General features: G+C 40.1%; 1 protein-coding gene across 1 annotated transcript in view; it reads right to left on the bottom strand.

The window, feature by feature from the left end:
* The window catches only part of FBN2 (fibrillin 2), a 123,852-nt gene that overhangs the window by 82,851 nt on the left and 21,316 nt on the right, over positions 1 to 19,685 (bottom strand). The window contains exons 6-11 of the mRNA XM_077171689.1: positions 17,651 to 17,848; positions 12,819 to 12,944; positions 7,770 to 7,895; positions 5,082 to 5,234; positions 4,036 to 4,272; positions 3,052 to 3,189 (exon numbers count right to left, since the gene is read on the bottom strand). Coding sequence (XP_077027804.1) covers positions 3,052 to 3,189; positions 4,036 to 4,272; positions 5,082 to 5,234; positions 7,770 to 7,895; positions 12,819 to 12,944; positions 17,651 to 17,848 — 978 coding nt within the window. The remainder of the gene's footprint in view (positions 1 to 3,051; positions 3,190 to 4,035; positions 4,273 to 5,081; positions 5,235 to 7,769; positions 7,896 to 12,818; positions 12,945 to 17,650; positions 17,849 to 19,685) is intronic.

Raw genomic sequence — 19,685 nt, 5'->3', positions numbered from 1 at the left:
CAAAATTTCAAATAGGCCTATTTGTATTGACAAGGCAACTAAAATTCAACACAGCACACCTACAGGTTTGATCCCACTTTTTTTAAAAGTCCCTACAATTTTATCCAGAAGTTTTTTGAAACAGAAACGAATAAGGAAAGGTAATAAAATTAAAGCTGTCTATTTTGTAGGAAAGGACTGACCATTCAGAGCCAGACCACTTTAGGACACTCACGGTCCTTGGCCATGTTCTGTTGTGAAGAACAGCATAATGCAAGTTTAGGTCAGAGACAAATAAGCAACACCACAGTTTTTTGGTTTGGCAGGATTAATCTTGAAACAGGGCTTTTCTTTAACTCTACAGAAAAACATGTAACCATTTCTGGATTTAATTTATTGCTTTGGGAGCAGGCAGACAGAGAAGTACAGAAATAGTGTTCATTTATGTGCCATTAACCCTATTACCAATGCCCCAAGACTGTTCTGTCAGTAATAGGATAAATATTCAAATTATAATATAGAAATTGACTATAATCATATATATATATATATATATATATATATATTAGAATATATATCTTGCCTATATTTCTAAGAAAACTTCTGTGTAGTTTGCAGCAACTACTGTTTACAAATCTCAGATTCAGGAGGGAACTTAAGATACTTTGGCTACTTCTTTATAATACAATTAGAAAATATCAGTGAAACAAAGCTGTGTTATTTATGGAGCTCACAGAGTTATTTATACTTTACAGAGTTCACTCTCTTATAAAACATCTGAATTCAAGCAGCTACTGAAAAAGCAAACCACTGCAGAGCTGAAATTAGTAATGACTGATTTATTTCATGCAATAAAAAAATGGGCAAAATGACAAACTTCTTAAACTTTTTTGAAGCCATTTTGGGGGGTCTCTTCCCATGCTTTCCATGTGGGACAGCACTGTAGCTGGCACTGCACCTTCAGCTTTTGTTAAACCAATTGAAATTTTTGTTTTGATCCCAGTGCATCCAAAATTTCCTCTGCTTTCAGTTTACTCTTTTATGCTGAGGTAAGCATTGTAAAGTCAAGATTAAGTTCTTTAAGTGAAGACACATTTTTACTGGGCACGTGCCTGTAAACTAGATAATCAACCAGGTCAATGTTTTCTTCCCCAATGCACCTATCAACCTAACCTCAGAGTTTTCAGGCACTGGGACCCAAAACTGAAAATTAGATGCAACTTCACTAACTATCACAAGCCTGGAATAGAAGGGGAACTGCCAAGCAAGTGTCCTGCAGGGTGACCCCACAGAAGGGTCAGGCACAGAATGACAGTGACATTATCAAGAACAAACGACAAAAAAAAGGACAATTATCAATTGTCTTTTTCTGTCCCAGCACCCAGATAAGTAAAGCTGATGGGCCTTTCAAACCACAGATTATTGCCATGCTCCAATGACACCTGAAAAACTAAAAAGCTGAAGTTCAATCAGCTCTACTTGCTACAACCTATGTGCTTCAGATGTTATTATCAACTTGACCCCGGAGTAAAAAAAATATTAATACAAGATGTAAACTAGATTTCAAAAAGATCAAATAGTCCAGGACACCAGATAGTCCTTGAGTGTCAAGGCCCACCAGAGTTAAAAATATTACTGATTTCAGTGATGCAAAATCTAGTGCTGTAACAAATGAGCCAGGGTTCTCCATACTCCTTTTATAAAGAACAAGCCATCAAGAGCCATCAAGGCACCTTTTATAAAGAACAGCAAGGCAAACATCACAAAACTCCTACTCCCCTCTCACAGTGTGATTATGGCTCCTGAGACCAAGGATCCAGCAAGAAATTAAGCCCTTTGAACTTCCCGGTCAGAGATCAGAGATACAGAAAACTCTCACCCAAATAAAAAAGCTAAAAACATTCAGGTTCAGTACATCATAAAGGACAGCTTGGAAGAAGAATTATATAAACCTTCAAGTACAAAAAAGTGCAATGAAGAAGGTACTGAACTGCTTTCTTTGTATAGTGAGGATAAGACAAGAAAAAACAAAAGCTGAATCTTTTTGCAAATGTAGTGTTTAAATTAGATTAGATGTTCTGAAAACTTTCTGGATATTTGACTATGGGAGCAGTGCAATGCCTGGGGAAATGGTGGCATCCCTTTTAAGTGAGTTTTCTTAAAATGAGGGTGTACAGTGGCCAGGAATGGTGCAGGTACAACCGAGCTCTCTGATACAAGAACACAGCTGAACTAAGAGGAGACCTGCAATCCACAGACACATTAGAAACTGATTCTCAACCCACTGTGAGGCAAACCTATTGCTAACAAGCTCTTGTGTGGTATTTTTCATTCACGTATCTCAATCTCTTTATAAAGAGTCACTAAACAAGGGTTCAATCCAAAATATAACCACAATTTTTTATTTAGGTTCCTATACATTAATCAGTGTATCTGCATAGGGGGTTCCTCTCCACACAACCACCTCACAAGAACCCCCAAATCTTGTATTTTCTCTGAAATAACTGATGAGTTTTGGACACTGCAAGAGTGAAGTCCACAGCAATTGAATAAAAGTATAGGATGCCAAATTCAGTTCTTGTTATATAGAGTTAGCATTCTGTATTTTCATCCAAAATGCAAATTTAACCAGAAGTGAATTAACGCAATTTAAAAATTATTTTATATCTTTCAAATTGCCATTAATCCTTATGAGGAGGCAAAACATAAATTCTACCCTTCATCATCTTGATCATAACAATACTACATCCCAAAAGTCGAGCTTTGTCAGCCTAACAGAAGAGAAAATGAAGCACAACTTACTTTATTGAATGTGGCAAAAAATGTTCAATAGCCTTTAAATACAGGAGTAGGAATACTCAACAGCAATATTTGCAACTCAAGATTTTTTTTTTCTTGGTAAGAAAACAGATAACTCTCACAGAAAACTGAAATTATTCTTGTGTAACTAATACCATGGTCTTTGCACTCTCTCTGAAGAGCAGCATCATTAAAATTAATATGATTTCTTTTTGTAAAAAAGATTTTAAGCTGAAGAATATCAGAATAATGGATTTTGAAATCTGCACTCACCAATACAATCCCCATTTTCATCCTGCTTATATCCCATGTTGCATTCACATCTGTAACTAGAGGGGGTTGGTATACAACGTCCATTCAAACAAAGGTTGGGATGGTGCTTGCAGTTGTCTATTGTCTGATTGAGTATTGCTAATATAAAAAAAATCAGAATGAGAGACAAATAATCAGATTTTTATACGGAAGTAAATATGACTGTTATACTTGGCTTCATAAAGGGTGTTGTGAGGTGCACAAACATATTAATAAAACCTTTTTAAGAGCACTATCTGTTGACCTGACAGGAAACTAACAACAACAAACAGCTCTTGGAAATAAAAAAAAAACGCATTAGACAAACATTCTTAAATATGATTTACCATTTCTGTCTATAGCCTGATGAGCCTGTCAGTGAACTCAGGGATAAACCACAATTTGTGTGGAAGTCATGGCGATTTTTGGTGTACCTGTCTTAATAATACTTCTTACATTTTATGATCTCTACGGTTCTGATGCCAGGGGTGTGTTTACACATGTCATGAGCAATGCTTACATCCATGAGACTTCTGCCAGAAAATTATTCACCTGGGGCTTTCAGCCAAGGCAGTGTTTCTGCAGAGTAAGTAGGTTTTACAGTTGGAAGAGAAAATACAGAAGACGTTTATTTTTAACCTTGGTAGTTTTTGGAAAATACCTAGAAATCTGGAGTTTTATTAGTGCTGACAAAGACACCTCAACAGGGACAACACAGGCTCAGGGACTCGGTAACTGAAGTCATGCAAAAACCTCTTCCTACATCAGGAAGGGCTCCTGACCTTCCTGATGCAGCAGCTGAGGTGTTTAAAACATGCTTGAATGGCAAAATCACTTTTAAGTGTTAAGAACACCATACCATATCCAGACTGAGCAGTAAAAATAAAGGAAAAACAGAAGGAATACCATAAAAAAAAAACAAAAAAAAAACAAAAGAGAGGAGCAAGTCAGAACACAAGCACTTACTCAGCCCTGTAATGATCGGGCCACTTCCAGTGGGGCTGTGGCCACCTGCTCCCACCCCTGCTCCGCCCACAGCCGGGGAGAATCCGTTGCTCCCCGGGATGGGGATGAAGCCAGCTCCTCTCGGTCCGAACCCATTCCCGTTGGCCCCGGGATGGAAGCCGTTCCCTCCCGCTCCGCCGCCGCGCCGGGAGCCGCCTCGGGCAGGGGCACCGTCCACGCACAGCCTGCGGTGCTCATCTGTCACACAGGGGGGACACAGCAGCACACACCGGGTCAGCCTCTCACAGCCAGCTCAAAGGGAAGGCACGGCTCTCCCTGTGTGCTACAAAAACCAGGACGGCAACTCCTCCTCTCCGTGATGTCGCATCTTCCCCCCCTGCCACTCCGAGTGGCAGGTGTTGCTCAAGGAAATAATTCAAGGGAATAATGAAAAGGAATGCTGTAATTTAGGAATATTTGTGCAAGTGTTTGTTGAAACTGTATCTTGACGTCTTGACAGCAGCGCTGTAACTCCCTGGTTTCTCAGAGGAGAAGAAAATACCTTCTTGTTGATAAAGAAAATACCTTTCGTTAGGGATGCGCACTATTCCTCTCTGAGCAGAACCGAAAGAACAACTTAAAAACTGGTGCATTGTAGTTCAAAGTAACCCAAAATGCAATGGAACAGGAAAGGAACTGTTCCTTTAAATCAAAATTAACTATGGACCCTAAGAGTCGTTTTCTGTTCAGGCCTCACCACAAAATCTTTCCCATTTCCCAAAAACTATTTCCAAAGCCAACAAAAGGACATTAAAAAACCCAAGTGCCAAACAACCACGGACCAAAAAGAAAAATGGTTAACAGATGGCAGTATCAGTATTAAAACCAAGCAAATTAACAATAATGCAATCCATGACCTTATTTTTTTTCTGCTTAGCCTACATTTTAAAGCAGTTTAAAACACCCCGGTGACCTCCACCCAAAGCAGAATGAACAGCAAGGAGAAAATAATAGCCAAAATAATAGCCAATAAGCCAAAATGAAAGCCAAACCAAGAGGGCACTCACCAGATCCTCTGGCAGGACACACCTCTGGGCCAGAGGCACCGGCCCAGCAGCGGCCAGACTCACAGCAGCACTGCCTTCTGGTGAACCTCCCCTGCAGCTCCTGGGCACAGCGGCCGCTCGCAGAGCCGGAGAAACAGCTGCCTGCTCGCTGATCTGGCAGCCAAGGTAAAGACAAAAACCAAAAATGGTGACATCGATGCCGTTTTGGCTTTACTCTTCTTTCTTTTACACATTCTCTTGACGGGGGTACCCGTTGTTGGTTTTTCTGGGTCTGGATTGAAGGCAGTTGAGACAGTAATTTGTGTTCGGACTCAAGTGTTGATTATTTCTTATCAATAAAACAGTCTCACTTCTGTGAGTTCAGCAGCTTTTCATTAGAAGGCACAAAATGGCCAACAATCTCTTGTTATAAGTTCTTTAAAGACTAAACTATCCAGTTAAGAGCTGACACCTAGATTATTCTCCCTTTCAACCCAGTAACTGATCCCACAGAGCCCCCAATGCAGACTTTTCTGCCCAATTACAAAATGCCACCCAAACCCATGAAGAAGAAGGAAGAAGAAGCATGAGGAAGAAAACCCAGGATAGCACCCTGTGCCCCCCATCTTGCTTCCATCCACAACACACTAAAAATCTCAAACCCTAAATTTCTCACCAAGTGACACACCTACACTGCTCTCTGGAATCTCTTCCACACTTTTGTGGGTTCCAGTCTATCTTGAAGTCTGGGGAACTTTCTCCATGAATGAGGGTCAAAGTCAGTGCTGCCCTGGGGGTCAGGGCACCCCAGAGCAGACAGAGAAATATTCCCTGTAGTGCCCTGGGTTTCCACATTCTCTGTATCCTTTAAACATATACTTGTAGCTTTGTAGCCTCATTTCATAGCCTAGTTTCAACATTTTCCTCGGAAAGACAACAAAAATTCCAGGATCCCTGTGCTGTCTTGGTCCTCCTTAGAAACTAAGGCTGAAACCAGCTTTCCAAGACAGACTTTTGTAAACATGGATCTCCCCTTGGATCTCATCCTAAGGGGAGAGAATCCAGAAGGTACTAGAACTGGGGGAATTACTTCACCAGGCAGGTTCCTGATTTGGGGGGCTCTTGTCAGATATTATAATTTGCAGAATCTACAAAAATTGTAGATGGATTACACAGTGGGTGCATCTTTGGCCTTTTCTACCCGATGAATTTGTGTACTTGAGGACCCTCATATAAAAGGTATCCTTTTTATCACCCTAATTGTGTGTAACTCATGTTTTTAGGGCCAGAGAAAAAGGCATCAACATGAGCTCTCAAAGCTACATTCCCTTGCTCAGCTGAGGTAAGGATGAAAATGCTTTACAAGTTGTATTAAAAAGAACAAAAGCAAAACCAAACAACCAAACAAAAACCCTCAACAACATCCAAACTGCACCCGATCTGACCCATGTACTCCACACTGGATTTACTGCAGGATCACACAGGTGCAGTGGCATCAGCTTTGCATTAATCCACCATGCAATCCTAAAGTCTGCTCAGTCCAACAAGAAAATATGGATAATGTGAAAAAAACAAGGCAATACAAACAAAAAACTATATATATTTATATATATATAAAAACCCTACTATGGCAAAACCCAAGATACTGCACGTAGCAATAGCAACATCAATAAATTAATTTAATGATTTTTTTTCCCCTTAGCTTAGATGTATCTAACTGGAAAAATGCTATTAGCCTGCTCTGCTAAGTTGACTGAAAGTAGAACAGAATATTTAGTAATGCCATGTGAAAACTACTCTCCTTCAAGGGCAGATGATCTTTTATTGTCAGATTAGGGCATGTGATTTTTCTGCAGGACTCAGGTTTGGGGAGCTGACTTTAAAAATCAAATTGTAAACCACTCCAAAATCCACAGAAATTTTGATCATATTGGAAATCATAGGTTTTAAGTATTCCTGAGGCTAGCCACAATGTATTTGAAGTTGGCACTCCTCAGATGAACCTGAATAACAGAAGGTGGCTACACTGTTTAAAAAAATATTAATTTTAAATCGCTTGCAGGTCATGTGCTGCTACTTGCTTACATCATTTATCTGCAAGTCAGAAACCCCTTCAGAATTCCTACCCCTTCCCCAGTATGAGAACAAACAGCTTTGGGATATCTGAAGTAAGAAGAACCACGTGAGATCTAGAAAATACATTACTGTTAGCAATTGTTAAGGTTTTTTACCTTATGGGGTATGCAGTATTTATAGTTAATTGGTCAAAATGGTTAAATCACATACTTGACACATGCACCTATATATAAGAAATCAACACATAGAAATAAACAAAATGTTTGGTTTTTTTTTTAATGTAGGGATAGGTATTAAATAAACTGTCATGTAAAAGGTGTAATCTAATTAAATCCAACACTTGGCTTGCTTCATTATCTATTTCTGACAAATTAGTGGCACATCTTAATGTCTTTTGAGTTTAGTTTTGTGCCCTATGTTGACCACTAAAGATTAAATTAACCTGTGTGATATGGGATTTGAAGCACCAAGTAGGGATAAATGCTTGCTCCTTTAAAACCAAAGTGAGCTTAACTTTTGGGCTCATCAGATGCAGATTTGAGAAACAAACAAAATTAAGAATTCCTATGTTGGCCTGGACAACGGAGTGAGGCCCTGGGGCAGGGGGAAGTGCCAGATGGATGGGGCACCTACCAGGAGTGCAGGATCCATCCACAGATGTGACAAAACCCCGTGGGCAGACGCAGAAATAACTCCCCACAGTGTTGGAGCAAACACCACCCTCACAAATCCCTGGGATGACGCTGCATTCATCAATATCTGCCCAAAAAGGAAAGGACATGGGATAATTAGCACACTGCATCAAAAGGAGGCAAAGAGAGCTTTTCTGAGATGAAGTTGTTATTCATGTCTGAATAAAATATTGCTGGTGCTTGCTTACTGAGAACAGTTTTGGTTGCCACCTGTTGGAGGTTTTCCTTGTACATGCACAGGGTGTTTAACCCTTCCAGGCACAGAGCACAGGAGAGCAGGCTGAGATTCCCTCCTCCCGAATGACTCAGTGCCACCTCTGAGAAGCAGAGAACGGACAGGAATGCCAGAATACACATCCTGCTTTCAGGATGAAGGGAGGAGGATGGCACAGCAGCCAGCCAAGGGTATCTCTGGGCTTCCTGTGACCACACAAATATGGCCCGTGAGATCTGGCTGCTCTCCGGCCCCCTAACATTCCAGCTCTAAGAAAGAATTTTGGCCAAGCCCTTGCAAATGCAAACAAACCTTTTTGATGCATTCAAATATTTCCGCTGACTGAAAGCAGAGGTCCCACTGAAAGACCAAGGCAATTTTGTGTGTAAATGTGTATAAAGTGAGACGTCACCACGCTGATAAATGAGCTGCTGTGCCTAACCAGGGACCGCCAAATTCCCAACCAGTAGTCCGGCAGTGCAAAGCCCATTTGTAGCTGGCAAAGTTAAAGGCAGATGAAGGAAGTTTTTCACCACCTCTGCAAAGCCGCAGGATGCAGATCATCCTTCCCAACTGGCTGCATCCAAGGCAGTTTAGCACTGTCCAGGAGTCTTGTCCAAGAATGACAGGGAGGTGGGAAGGTAAAAAAGCACCTTCCTGAAACCCAGGCAGTGATCAGAGTGGCAGGAAGACTCCACAGTCTTCTCCATGTGGACAGAAAAACCAATTAACATGGAGAACCCTGGTGGAGGAATCGTTTATTTAACTTACTGGAGCAGTAATGAGTAATTGGCTTTTTGTTTCACTGGTTTTTGAGCCAAATCTGTCTCTCCTTCCCCTTCCCTGGTTCTTGCACGTGTAATTATTTCAAAATATCACTATTTCCTCTGACAGGAAATTCTGAGACTTCATCTCAGGGAGGGCTACTTTTAGTGAGGCTGACTGAATATTTTATTCGTTTTCTTCCCTTCTCCCCTCCAAAGTACATAAATTAATGGTCTCAGGGAAAATGCTCCAAATATAAGCAACAGGAAATGCTGTATTAAGGGAGAGGAAGACTGGAGGCATGAATGGTTCCAGTGCTGCACGCAGGATGGGACATCCAGTCTCAACGAGAGAAAGAATTTAAATGTATGACAAAAGTGTTGCAGATGTAGTACCAAGTGAGTTTCTGCCTAAAAGACCCAGCCTAGCTGCCTGCAGTTCAGAATTTTTGACTTTTACTGCCAGGGAAAGCAGGGTTTCATAAATAACTGAATTACAAGTACCAGAAATGGGGCTCTCAACTGCCAAACTCTAGGAAAGGGCTACCTAAAAGCAGTTTTAGTCTAGAAAATAATATTAGAAAGTAATAATACCTGGTAGGACCAAGTCTGAATAGCATACAGTCTAATGCAATTATGCATTGAAGCAGGAAAATCCGAAATAGAACTATTTATTTTAAGGGATTCTTTCCATTTTGGTGGCACTTTTTTTTTTTTAAGGCCTTAATCTGTTTCATAAAGTCTTAACCTTTTGATATCAACAGTAGATAGTAACATATCTTTTTGGAAAAGCAGCAGAGGCATCCTACCTCCTTAGAACACCTTAAATTGTAAAGGGTGCCATAACTACATCTATTTAATGAGTATGATGTATCTACTATTTGAGAATAGTAAATAGAACACATTTATTAGAACCCTGGAAAACACAGTAAGTAATACTCCACACCTTTTGTAAAGCAGCAATCATAACTGAAAGTTTCTCTACATTTAATTCATTTCCAAATAACCCAAAGACTGAAGTTCCATTAACTCTGTGAGATAACAACATCCTAAAAATGAACAGCATTTAATTCCTAAAAAGACAGTGAAAACTCAGTATATTGTAGACCAAAACTTTAAGGCAAAGCAAAACAGAAAAAAAAAAAAGTGAAGGGTTTGGGGTTTTCTTTTGTTTAGCTAAGACATCACATTGGTGGACTCGACATCTGGAATTTCTACAATCCCTATAATGGTCTTTCCCAATTTTTTTCAACTATTATGGGTACAAAAAGCACAACATGGACATTCCTACTTTTTCTAACAAGTGCTGTTGTTTCCAGGAAAAGCAACAGGAGAAAAAAAAAAACAAACCCTAAAACACAAAATACCTCAGGATGCTCAGGGGCAGAGGGTATACAGGGGACCTCAAATCTCTCCTTCTTAGGTAGGAGAAATGCTGTTACAGTAAAGAAGGTCTGAATAATCATGGCAAGGCTCCAGCCTGTGAACACTGGAGCCTTGGCTGCTACTGACTCCAGCTTGGATTTTGTCCCTTGCAGCCAGTAACATTTGATCTGCTTTTCCACATCTAAAGGAGGGAAAGGAGGGAGCAGAATACTCCATACCACATCACTTCTAAACAATGTTTGTGACAAAAAAACTCATTAAAATAGTGCAGTTTCTACTAAATGATTTCTCTGTACACAGGTTCTGCTAACTCACATGACACCAGTTCCTTACATCATTCCCAATGGCCCGACCCACACCCACAGATTCCTAGATATATATAAATAATGCTACTTCATTCAAGTTACCAGCTCTACCAACTGAAAGTGCACTTGTTTGAAGGACTGGCTATGGTATTTTCCTATAAATTTAACCCTGAGAGGTTACAAATATTTAATTAAGCATACAAGTAAAAAAGCCAGAATGGAACCATGGCTTATCTTTCATTCCCTGCTCCATCATTAGAGTAATGTAAGTGTGGTGTTATCCTGCTATAACTTTGGCATTACCTCCTTGGCTGTGAAGCTTCACAATGTCTTTCTTCCCCAAAAAAGATGGTACAAACGGTGAGGAGAAGGAGGTTATTTGCCTAATTCCCTGTGGGGAATTACCTGACTAGGGAAGCTGTGATGAGGGATGACAAGTGCTTAACTTTTGCCACGGACACAAGTGGCAGGGCTCAAAAGACAGAAAAGCCAGAACACATGACCTGTTCTGCAGCAGGCTGCCAACAGGAAATGAAGAGCTGTTGATTATTAGCAAACCATGAAGTAACAGCAAAATCAGACAGCAGGTGATTATGCACAGTCCCATAAGCGCCACAGCTTTTTAAGATGATCTATGTTAAAAATACATTCACCTTTTCAAGTGGAAACTATCAAGGAAAATAGAATTTTTAAATATTTAGATTGTTAAAACAGAATCCAAAGAATGCTCAAAGTACTGTTTTCAGAAGAAAGGAAACATGTGTCTGAATACATCCTTTGGCATCGAAAGGACCACAGTTAAGAGACTCAAAAAAACAAGTGCACTTCTAACGAAAAAGAATGGGTTATAGGCATGGATAGATAGACAAGAGCTGCCTCTGAGAAACAGCCACAAACAGGTTAAGATTCTGTGGGTAAAAAATCAAGGACTAGACCTTGATTTTTGTATTAATTTGTACTAATTTGTGTAGAAAGCCAATGCAAGGAACTTTTTTTTCCCTCTTTCTTTCCTTTTAGCCTTCTTTTTCTCTTTCTCTCTCCCTTCCTTCCTCCCTCTTCACCCCACCCTTTACTTCAAAATCCAAACCCCATCTCTGATACCTGGAGGCCAGGGACAAACATTCCAATTTCCATGCCCAATGTGTAATTTCCTAATACAATTTTTAAAGTTTTCAGAGACCTTCTGACTTTTGCTGTTCCTTTTAAAACACGAGCACCTACATTGCTGCCTGCCCCCTCCCCTTTCAGGCGCTGAGTAAAAATTAAAACTAGTCAACACAAAAAAAAAAAAAAACAAACCACAGAAAAACAGAAGAATGTGAAGGACAGGACCAGAAAGAAATACCTTTGGATTTTTAAAAAAAATTTTACTTGGGTATTACTTGCAACAACACCAGAAGGAACATTTTCACTGAAAAGACATAATTTTTAAACTGACTATACAATTTTTTCTGTGAGTGTTGTACTGTAGGCAACTCAAAAAAACTCTGAGGATATGTCCAAAACTGGCAACAAACAATATATTTGTTTGTAACTGAATACTGAGCAAAATGTAATTTGGTACCACAATTAAACTGCCAGCAAATAACAAGTCAAAGCCTTTAAGAACAAAATCCTCTTACCACCACAACTTAAATGTGAAATCACCCGCTGGTTATGATGAAGTCTGAGAGTTCTGATTCCTTTCAAAGGCATGAAAAAGTCACTGAAATCAACGAAGTCTTCAGCAAACTCACAAAAAACCAACAATTTTCTTTCACATTGTTTTAAATCATATGGAATTGCTGCTCTTAATTACATCAACACATTTTCTGAGTAAATATGGTCTATGTTTATTAAACTATACTTATTAAAGGTGGTCTGCTTAATTTTTCATCTAAAAGAGAAGGGCATTTCCTTGGTATTTTTCACTTACCAGACTCATCAAAACTGCCCTATTTGCCTTCACTCTGTAGTCCCGACACTAAAAATATCTACCTAATCTAGAATATATCTTTTAGAAAACAAAGAAAATCCTAGTAACTCAGCAGCAGTTATATGGTACTCACACACAAGAGTTTTTATCAAGTGCTAAATTTTCAAAGAAAATAAACACTGCCTTTACCCACAAAAGTCAGGCAGAAAAAAATATCTAATGCAAAATAGGAACAGCCAAGTAGAAAAGATGGGATGCTGCAAATGAATAAAAAAGCACAGTTCAGTGATGCTATGCCCAGATCAGACACCACAACTATTCAACTACTTAATAATGTTCATTACCAAAGTGCTCTAATGCTCTGCAAAACCCCTTTTTAGGTATGTTCTCCTACAGAATCACTTACCATCACATTTTTGAGTTGCCTCATTCTGTTTGTGGCCCACAGGACACTTGCACTCATATGAACCTACTGAATTAATGCAGTTTCCTCCTTGGCAGACTCCAGGGATAGCCTGGCACTCATCAACATCTGCAAACGCAAAAAAAAAAGACCCAGATCTGATTACCTGACAAAAGATACATAAGTTACTTTCAGTAGCTTCCTGTTGCATTTCAGAAAGTTCTACTTCCACTTCAGATTTTGTTGGGTTTTTTTTGTTTGTTTGGTTTTGTATTGTTTTTGTTGTTTTTGTGGGTTTTTTTTTCTTTTTGTCTTCCCAGCTCTAATTTGGTTTCACATAAACCACCCCACGTTTCTGTACCTTTTTACACAAAACTATCCAATAGGAGGCTTTTCCTGGTTGGCTTCCTTAGTACCTGTACCATGGAGCTACTATCCAAATGTTTCAGGAATCTTCTGTGTGGTGCCCCCCGATAACATCTGGCAAGAATATGAACTCTTTTTCAGGTGGATGATCAAAGCCCTTAGAAGGCACTGAAATTCCACCTGGGTTTGTGGATTATAGTGCTTCTTCAGTTTTTTACTCCTCCTGGTGCTCGTGCTATAGATAAACCTATGGTATTTGCCTTGCCCAGTCACCTGCTTTTTCATTTAAGCAAGTATAGTATCTCATATCTCAGGAAGAAGGAAAGCACTTTTTGCAGATTTGGGTTTTTTTTTTTTTTAGGTAACCATTGGACTGAGGTTTAAATACATTTGCTGAGAAATTTGCATTCAGCTCCTGAGTCCATGCTGATTTAGACTACCATGTCCAAAATGCAACAGTTAAGACTGCAAATGGATTAAGGACTTTATCACAGGCATAGAATTTCTTCATTTTTTATTTTTTTTTTTTAACTTGTGAGGTTTTTTTCCTCTAAATAGCCAGTGCCTGCTGCCTGTTTACTTGGAAATCAAACATTTCATGCCATAAGTATTTTAAGGAGTGAGGGGCTGGACTGGTTCCTCTCCAGAGATTCCTTCCAACCCCAATTATTCTGTGAACCCTGACATGGCCTAGAGACATCTAGAGAGAAGATGGTTCCAGCATTTATTGATACACAGCCCACCCTGTAGCTCCCTACTGAGTAAAACATGTGGTGTTTGTCTTCTGACCCCGGGGCCTCAAAATGCATTTATCACACACAGTGTGCCTGTGCCTTTTGTCACTTATTAACACTGAAATTAAGTTCCCTGTGTCAGCAGATCAGTTGTTAAAATCCATTGTGTGTGTGATGTACACTCTTAGAAGCTGAAGGTGTCAAGGAATAGTGAATTAATGGCAGCAGCAGCAGGCAATAAACACCTCCCAGAAACAGGAAAATATCACTGGAGGCCTGAGGTGAACTAAATTTTAATCTCTATCAATTCCATTAATTTCTTTCCGCTCTTTTAAGATGTAAAATAGATGTTGAGCTTTGCTGAAGCCTGAAGAGCCAATCCCAATGATGCAATGCATCATATTTAAGCACACTTACATCATGTTTAATTGTTAAGAAAGCAAGCAGATTCAACTGTTATCCTAACTTAATGCTAGAAGACTGATGGGGGTTTTTTTGTCAGTATTACTTTTTGCTGAAAACCTAAGTTTGTTTTAATACATTATTGGTGTTTTGGGACTGAGAAAAGTCAAGAAGAACAAAAGTATTTTATTAAAAGGGTGTATTTTATCAATTGCTTCCTAAATGCTTGTTTAGGATTTTTTCTTTCTCAAAATACAAGCAAATTGAAATGAAGTTGTTTTTATTTTTGAGAATCTTTGACAGTTAGGCTAAACCACACAGAAGTTCCAGCATTATTAATTATCCACTTACTCACACTTTTAAACCTCAACCACATTAACACAAGAAACTTTTAACCATAAACAGCAAATTTGAATAATAACTCTGCAGATACAGTTCTACATAGAAAAGTTCAATATGTTACAGATTAAGCAGAATGTTTCCATATGTTCATAGTCTAATATTTGGTGAGGGAAAAAAGATTTTGTGCTTTTTGTAGACTCTTCTCTGCAAAATGCCTGTGGGATTTGCACAGCTGACTTTAAACATGTACCTTCCCTTTCTGTCTGTGGGCTGTTTCTAAAAAAACTCTGATAAACCAAAAAAGCTCAGGAAAAATAAATCCACTCAGATGTCAGACACAAATTTTGGAGAGTTTTTTATTATAGTGGTGACAAAATTTATCCAAATTAAAAAAAACCCTCTCTTTAGTTCTACCTGGAATATGTATGGGGAGTTTCTTTGTAATTGATCTGGCATGTGGGAATAAAAAGTGAATTGGTCATGAATACAGTGGGAAACTGTTGGTTCCTCCTCTGCATCCTAGAAAGCAGAAATACTGCACACAACAGAAAGAATACCATGCTATTTTTTCCCCTGTTTTAGTAATTATTTTCACAACAGCAGGACATGACCCTAGACAACACTGTCAATATTTTCAGTCACTCAGGCACATTAATACCAAGCACCAGATTACAACTTTGAACCTTCCCCTGTTGTTCTCTCTCTTGCCCAGTTCACCTCAGTGCCTTTAACATTTTAACATCCTACTACAGAACAGATTCTCTTGGATTTCACCTCCTGTCATGGATATGTGCACATAACCATGTCAGCAGCAGAGGCAGGAAGAAGAACCTTCCTATTTTCAAAATCTACTCAGCCGTGACCACCCTTCTCTCCTTAGAGCAAAAAATAAACTGTCTGCAGGGAAAGGGTGCAGGTGGGAAATGGGACTTTTGAGGAATGCAGGCAGGAACTGAGAGAACATCCAGCACAGGATTTCTGCCATTATGCTTCTCCCAAGGCCATGCAGCAGTGGCAATAAAGCTCAATCAAGCACAACACTGAAGTTCCTCCTGCCTGAATTCTTGGAATGAGGGATGTCTGAACAGTTAAATCCCTTTTTAAGGCATGACTGAATAGAAACTTCCAGGGGGGAAAAATAAAATTTAAAAAAAAAAGGAACACAACCAAACAATTTGAATTTTGGATTGGTTTTGCTTCTCTTAAATTTTTTTTAAACCTGTTCAAGGTAATAATGAAGTAACAGTACTACTACAATGTAGTAGTAATCTACTAATAGAAGAACATTACCCAGAAAACATAATTAAGCCTCAAAAGGTCCTGAAGACCCATTTAAGATCGAATCCTGCAAATCCTTTGCAGAGTAGGAGCAACTTCCTACTTGGGAGTTACATCCTGTCAAATTCAGATCTCTAGGACATACTGAAATCATGACTCATTTTCCAACAGCAAAACTTGCAAGTTCCACTGATTCTGAGTTGTTCATACCAACTCCCAAACCCAGCTATCTACTGATGTAAGCAATCACTTCAAAAATACCAAACATCTGAAGTGTGGACTGAGTGAGCCTGGTCTCCCTGATACATGACAAAGGTAGTTTCACTGAATACCAAAGTGGTTTGTGTTCCCTATATCAAAGTCTCTGCAAATCTGATGTCCTCAAGAGAAAGAAAAGCACTAAAAAAACAGGACAGATCCCTCTGTTTGCTTCTAAAACCCTCAGAGAAAACATTTGGTTTCTTCTGAGCTTTCTACTGAGGACGGCAGAGCACCAGAAGAGGCTGCCCAGGGAGGTATGGAGGCATTTCAACCCCACATGGCCACACTGCTGTGCCACCTGCTCTGGGTGACTCTGCCCTGCCAGGGGGTTGGACTGGGTGATGTCCAGAGGCCCCTTCCAACCCCAGCCATTCTGACATTCCGTGATCTCATTTCAACAGACTCTGCACTGCAATGTGGAGTTTGGAAAGGCACAAAGTGCCACATCCAGCCCCTTCCCGCATCAAAGTGGGCTGGTAATTCATAACAGAGCGGACATGGCGCTACCAACCCGCTCACAGCACAGAGCTCAGGTCTGTGAAGAGGGAGGAGTAACCAGTACCCAGAGCTCAGAAGGAAATGTCTCAACTGCTGCAAGGCAAAGATTCTGTGAAATGAAGAAATTCTGTCTCTCCCTTTTCCCCAGAGAAAGGCCAAGCATTTCTCATCTACGCCTTGCCATCACCTTGCAACACACTGTGCAAAGCCCAGCCGACATAAATACAATCCAAGCTTCCTATTTAGCAATTATATGTCACAAATGTAGCAAAAGTTACGGCTGTTCAAACTTCCTTTGTTTACCCATCACACAAAGTAGACTACCACATTGTTTCTATGCTCCCCAGGGGAATTTAGCAACGTGGTCAAACGGGTAACTCAAAACTATTTGCCACAGGGAATATACTGCCAGAAAAAGAAAACACAATTATTGTGGGCATGGGTGCCAAAGAGCACCACTGATCTCTCACATAATTGAAATGAAGCCCCAGAAGCTATGCCAGGGCCAGCCTGGCAGAGCAGCTTCAAGGACCCTTTGTATGTGGCCAAATCATACAATGGAGCTTGACTTGGAGATTGCAACATGCACCCCTTCCGTGGTGCACTGTTTCTGCTCCTGACACTGTTATGAAAAGAGTGTCTAAAACATATTAATCACTTCAAGATGAATGGCAAAACACAAACTGCTGCACGCAGGCAGAGGCCTACCTCTGACACAGAAGGAAAAACAACATCCAGTATTTCTCCTCAGTATTGATTAATAATCACTTTTTCCAGGCACTTAAGCTTTGCTCTCTACGTCCAGCAGCAGAAATCTGGAGGCAGCAAAGCACACCCGGGTTCCATCCCAAAACACAGACCACACACAAGGAAAACAGTGACCTTACTGCAAGGTTCCCAGGGTGACTGTCAGAGGTGAGGGTTGTCACGCGGAGAATCCCAGCCAGAGCTCACCTTGGCAGGCCCCACTGCGGATATTTGGGATGAAGCCGCGGCGGCAGGGCTGGGGCTGGGCAGGGCACATCTCACAGGGGTGGCCCCAGGCCCGTCCCACGGTGGCACAGCACAGGGACTTGGTGCACACAATGCCTGTCAGCTGGCCCTGGCACATCTGCTTGCTCACCTGGGTGAAACACGGGCCTGTCCTGTAATCTGGGAGGGGGGAAAAAAAAAGGAAAGCTCGCTGCATTATACAAGGCACTGTACTTGTGGCTGTAGAGGGAATTGGTTTTGAATCAAGAAAAGAAATATAAAAATATAATTAGAAAATTAATATATTAAGAAAATCATTATATATTAAGAAAATTCCATGGAAATTTAAGCTATATTGCTGCTTACAGAAGTTGCATGACACCTTCCATTGAAGGCAGTGACTTTCACGAGGTTACAATTCAATTCATTTCTTTCAAAAAGATAACAACTAAATAAAAGGCAGCTGGACACAAAATTGCTCTTGAGCATTGACAATGTATCCAGTAAAATCCGCAGTAAGCAAGAGAATTTTACAAACAAACAAGCAAGCAAATAAAAGAGAAGACGAGATTAAGCAAACAAGGACTGGAAACTGGTTTTCTTGCTTCTAGGCTGCTTCATCGTGATTTATAGGAGGGAGCTACAGGCCACAGCAGCCACACATTTTTTTCACTCCACACTGATCAAGATGCATGCCAGAGAGAGTCACAGAATCATCATTCCAGCTGGAATTCCTGTTGCAAAATTGTGCTACCGACAGAGGAACTGATTGGCAAACCACCACTTATTTTCAGAAGAAAGCCATGACACACCACAACCAATCCAAGCCGTATGCAGTACACTGAATAAAGCATAGAAAATATACTTCTAGCAGAATTCCTGTGAAAATTTAGTTAATTAACACTGAACCCGTATAAAGAGAGGTTTTTTTAAGTTATGAGTCAACGCCAGCTAGGGTGAACTATTAACTTAAATTCTCTAGGAATAAATAAGAAACAGCTTGTTGCTCTAAGCCGGATTTCACATCCTTACGGGAACACCTACAAAGAGTGAGGGGTGAAAAAAAGAAGAAAATGCAAAGTTTTTACTCAGAATCAGTCACATGAAGAAAGGCCCAACAGCAGGGTTATGGCTGCTCAAGCTGCTGTTCCTCTTTCTTTTTTGTTTTTTGTCCTATCAAAAGCAGGCTCCAACACCCATAGGTGGATAAGACACTGTCTTCCACACACTTCCATCATTAGGGTGCAGCTGGTCCCACAACCAACATGCAAAAGGGATAACCTTTGCTTTTTATAACTTGGTACTTTCACCCTGAAAAAATAAGAGCTTTGACATCTTTGAAAAGCAAAGAAATGGTCTTCCCAATGAGATGTTATACAAAGCTTCCCGGGCTCTTAAAATGAAAGTTCAAACCGAAATAAATGCTCTGCTCCCTCTCTTTGGTAAGGGTCACTTCAGGTACCAGTCTAGGAAAGACTTCTGCAGTTATTGATGCACACTGGTAGTCAATTTCAACTGGGCTTATTCACTTTAAATAAAGTTAACCAAGTACACAAGAACAGAAATGACTGATGATAAAAGATTAAAAGATCTTACATACTCAGTAAGGCCTGTGAACTTTACTATTTCTTGATTATCAATACAAAACATTCCTCAAAGTTACACCCTGAGCTTCTCCTGTGACCATCAAGCCACAAAAATGGCACTTCTAGTAAAATAAATACATGATAAAAAGAAAATCCTGTCCTTGCTCCACACACTGAGAGTTCAGCTCTCCATGGGTGAATGCCCTCCACAGTGAAATCAAATAATGACTTACCACCCATCTTCAAATTCCCAACACTTGCATTCAGCAGCTCTGAATTCCTTAGCAATCCCAGCTCACCTAGCAATTCCTATTCAGCACTATAAGTAGTGCTGCTGGCAGTACTGTATTTTTACAGCAGCAATTCTCCAAGACAACTTTTTGTAGCACCAATCTTTGGATATCAGGAAGGATTCAGAGTAGGAGTAGAAG

The sequence above is a fragment of the Agelaius phoeniceus genome, chromosome Z, assembly GCF_051311805.1.
Source record: "Agelaius phoeniceus isolate bAgePho1 chromosome Z, bAgePho1.hap1, whole genome shotgun sequence".
Lineage (NCBI taxonomy): Eukaryota > Metazoa > Chordata > Aves > Passeriformes > Icteridae > Agelaius > Agelaius phoeniceus.
This window is presented reverse-complemented; position numbering and strand designations above follow the sequence as displayed.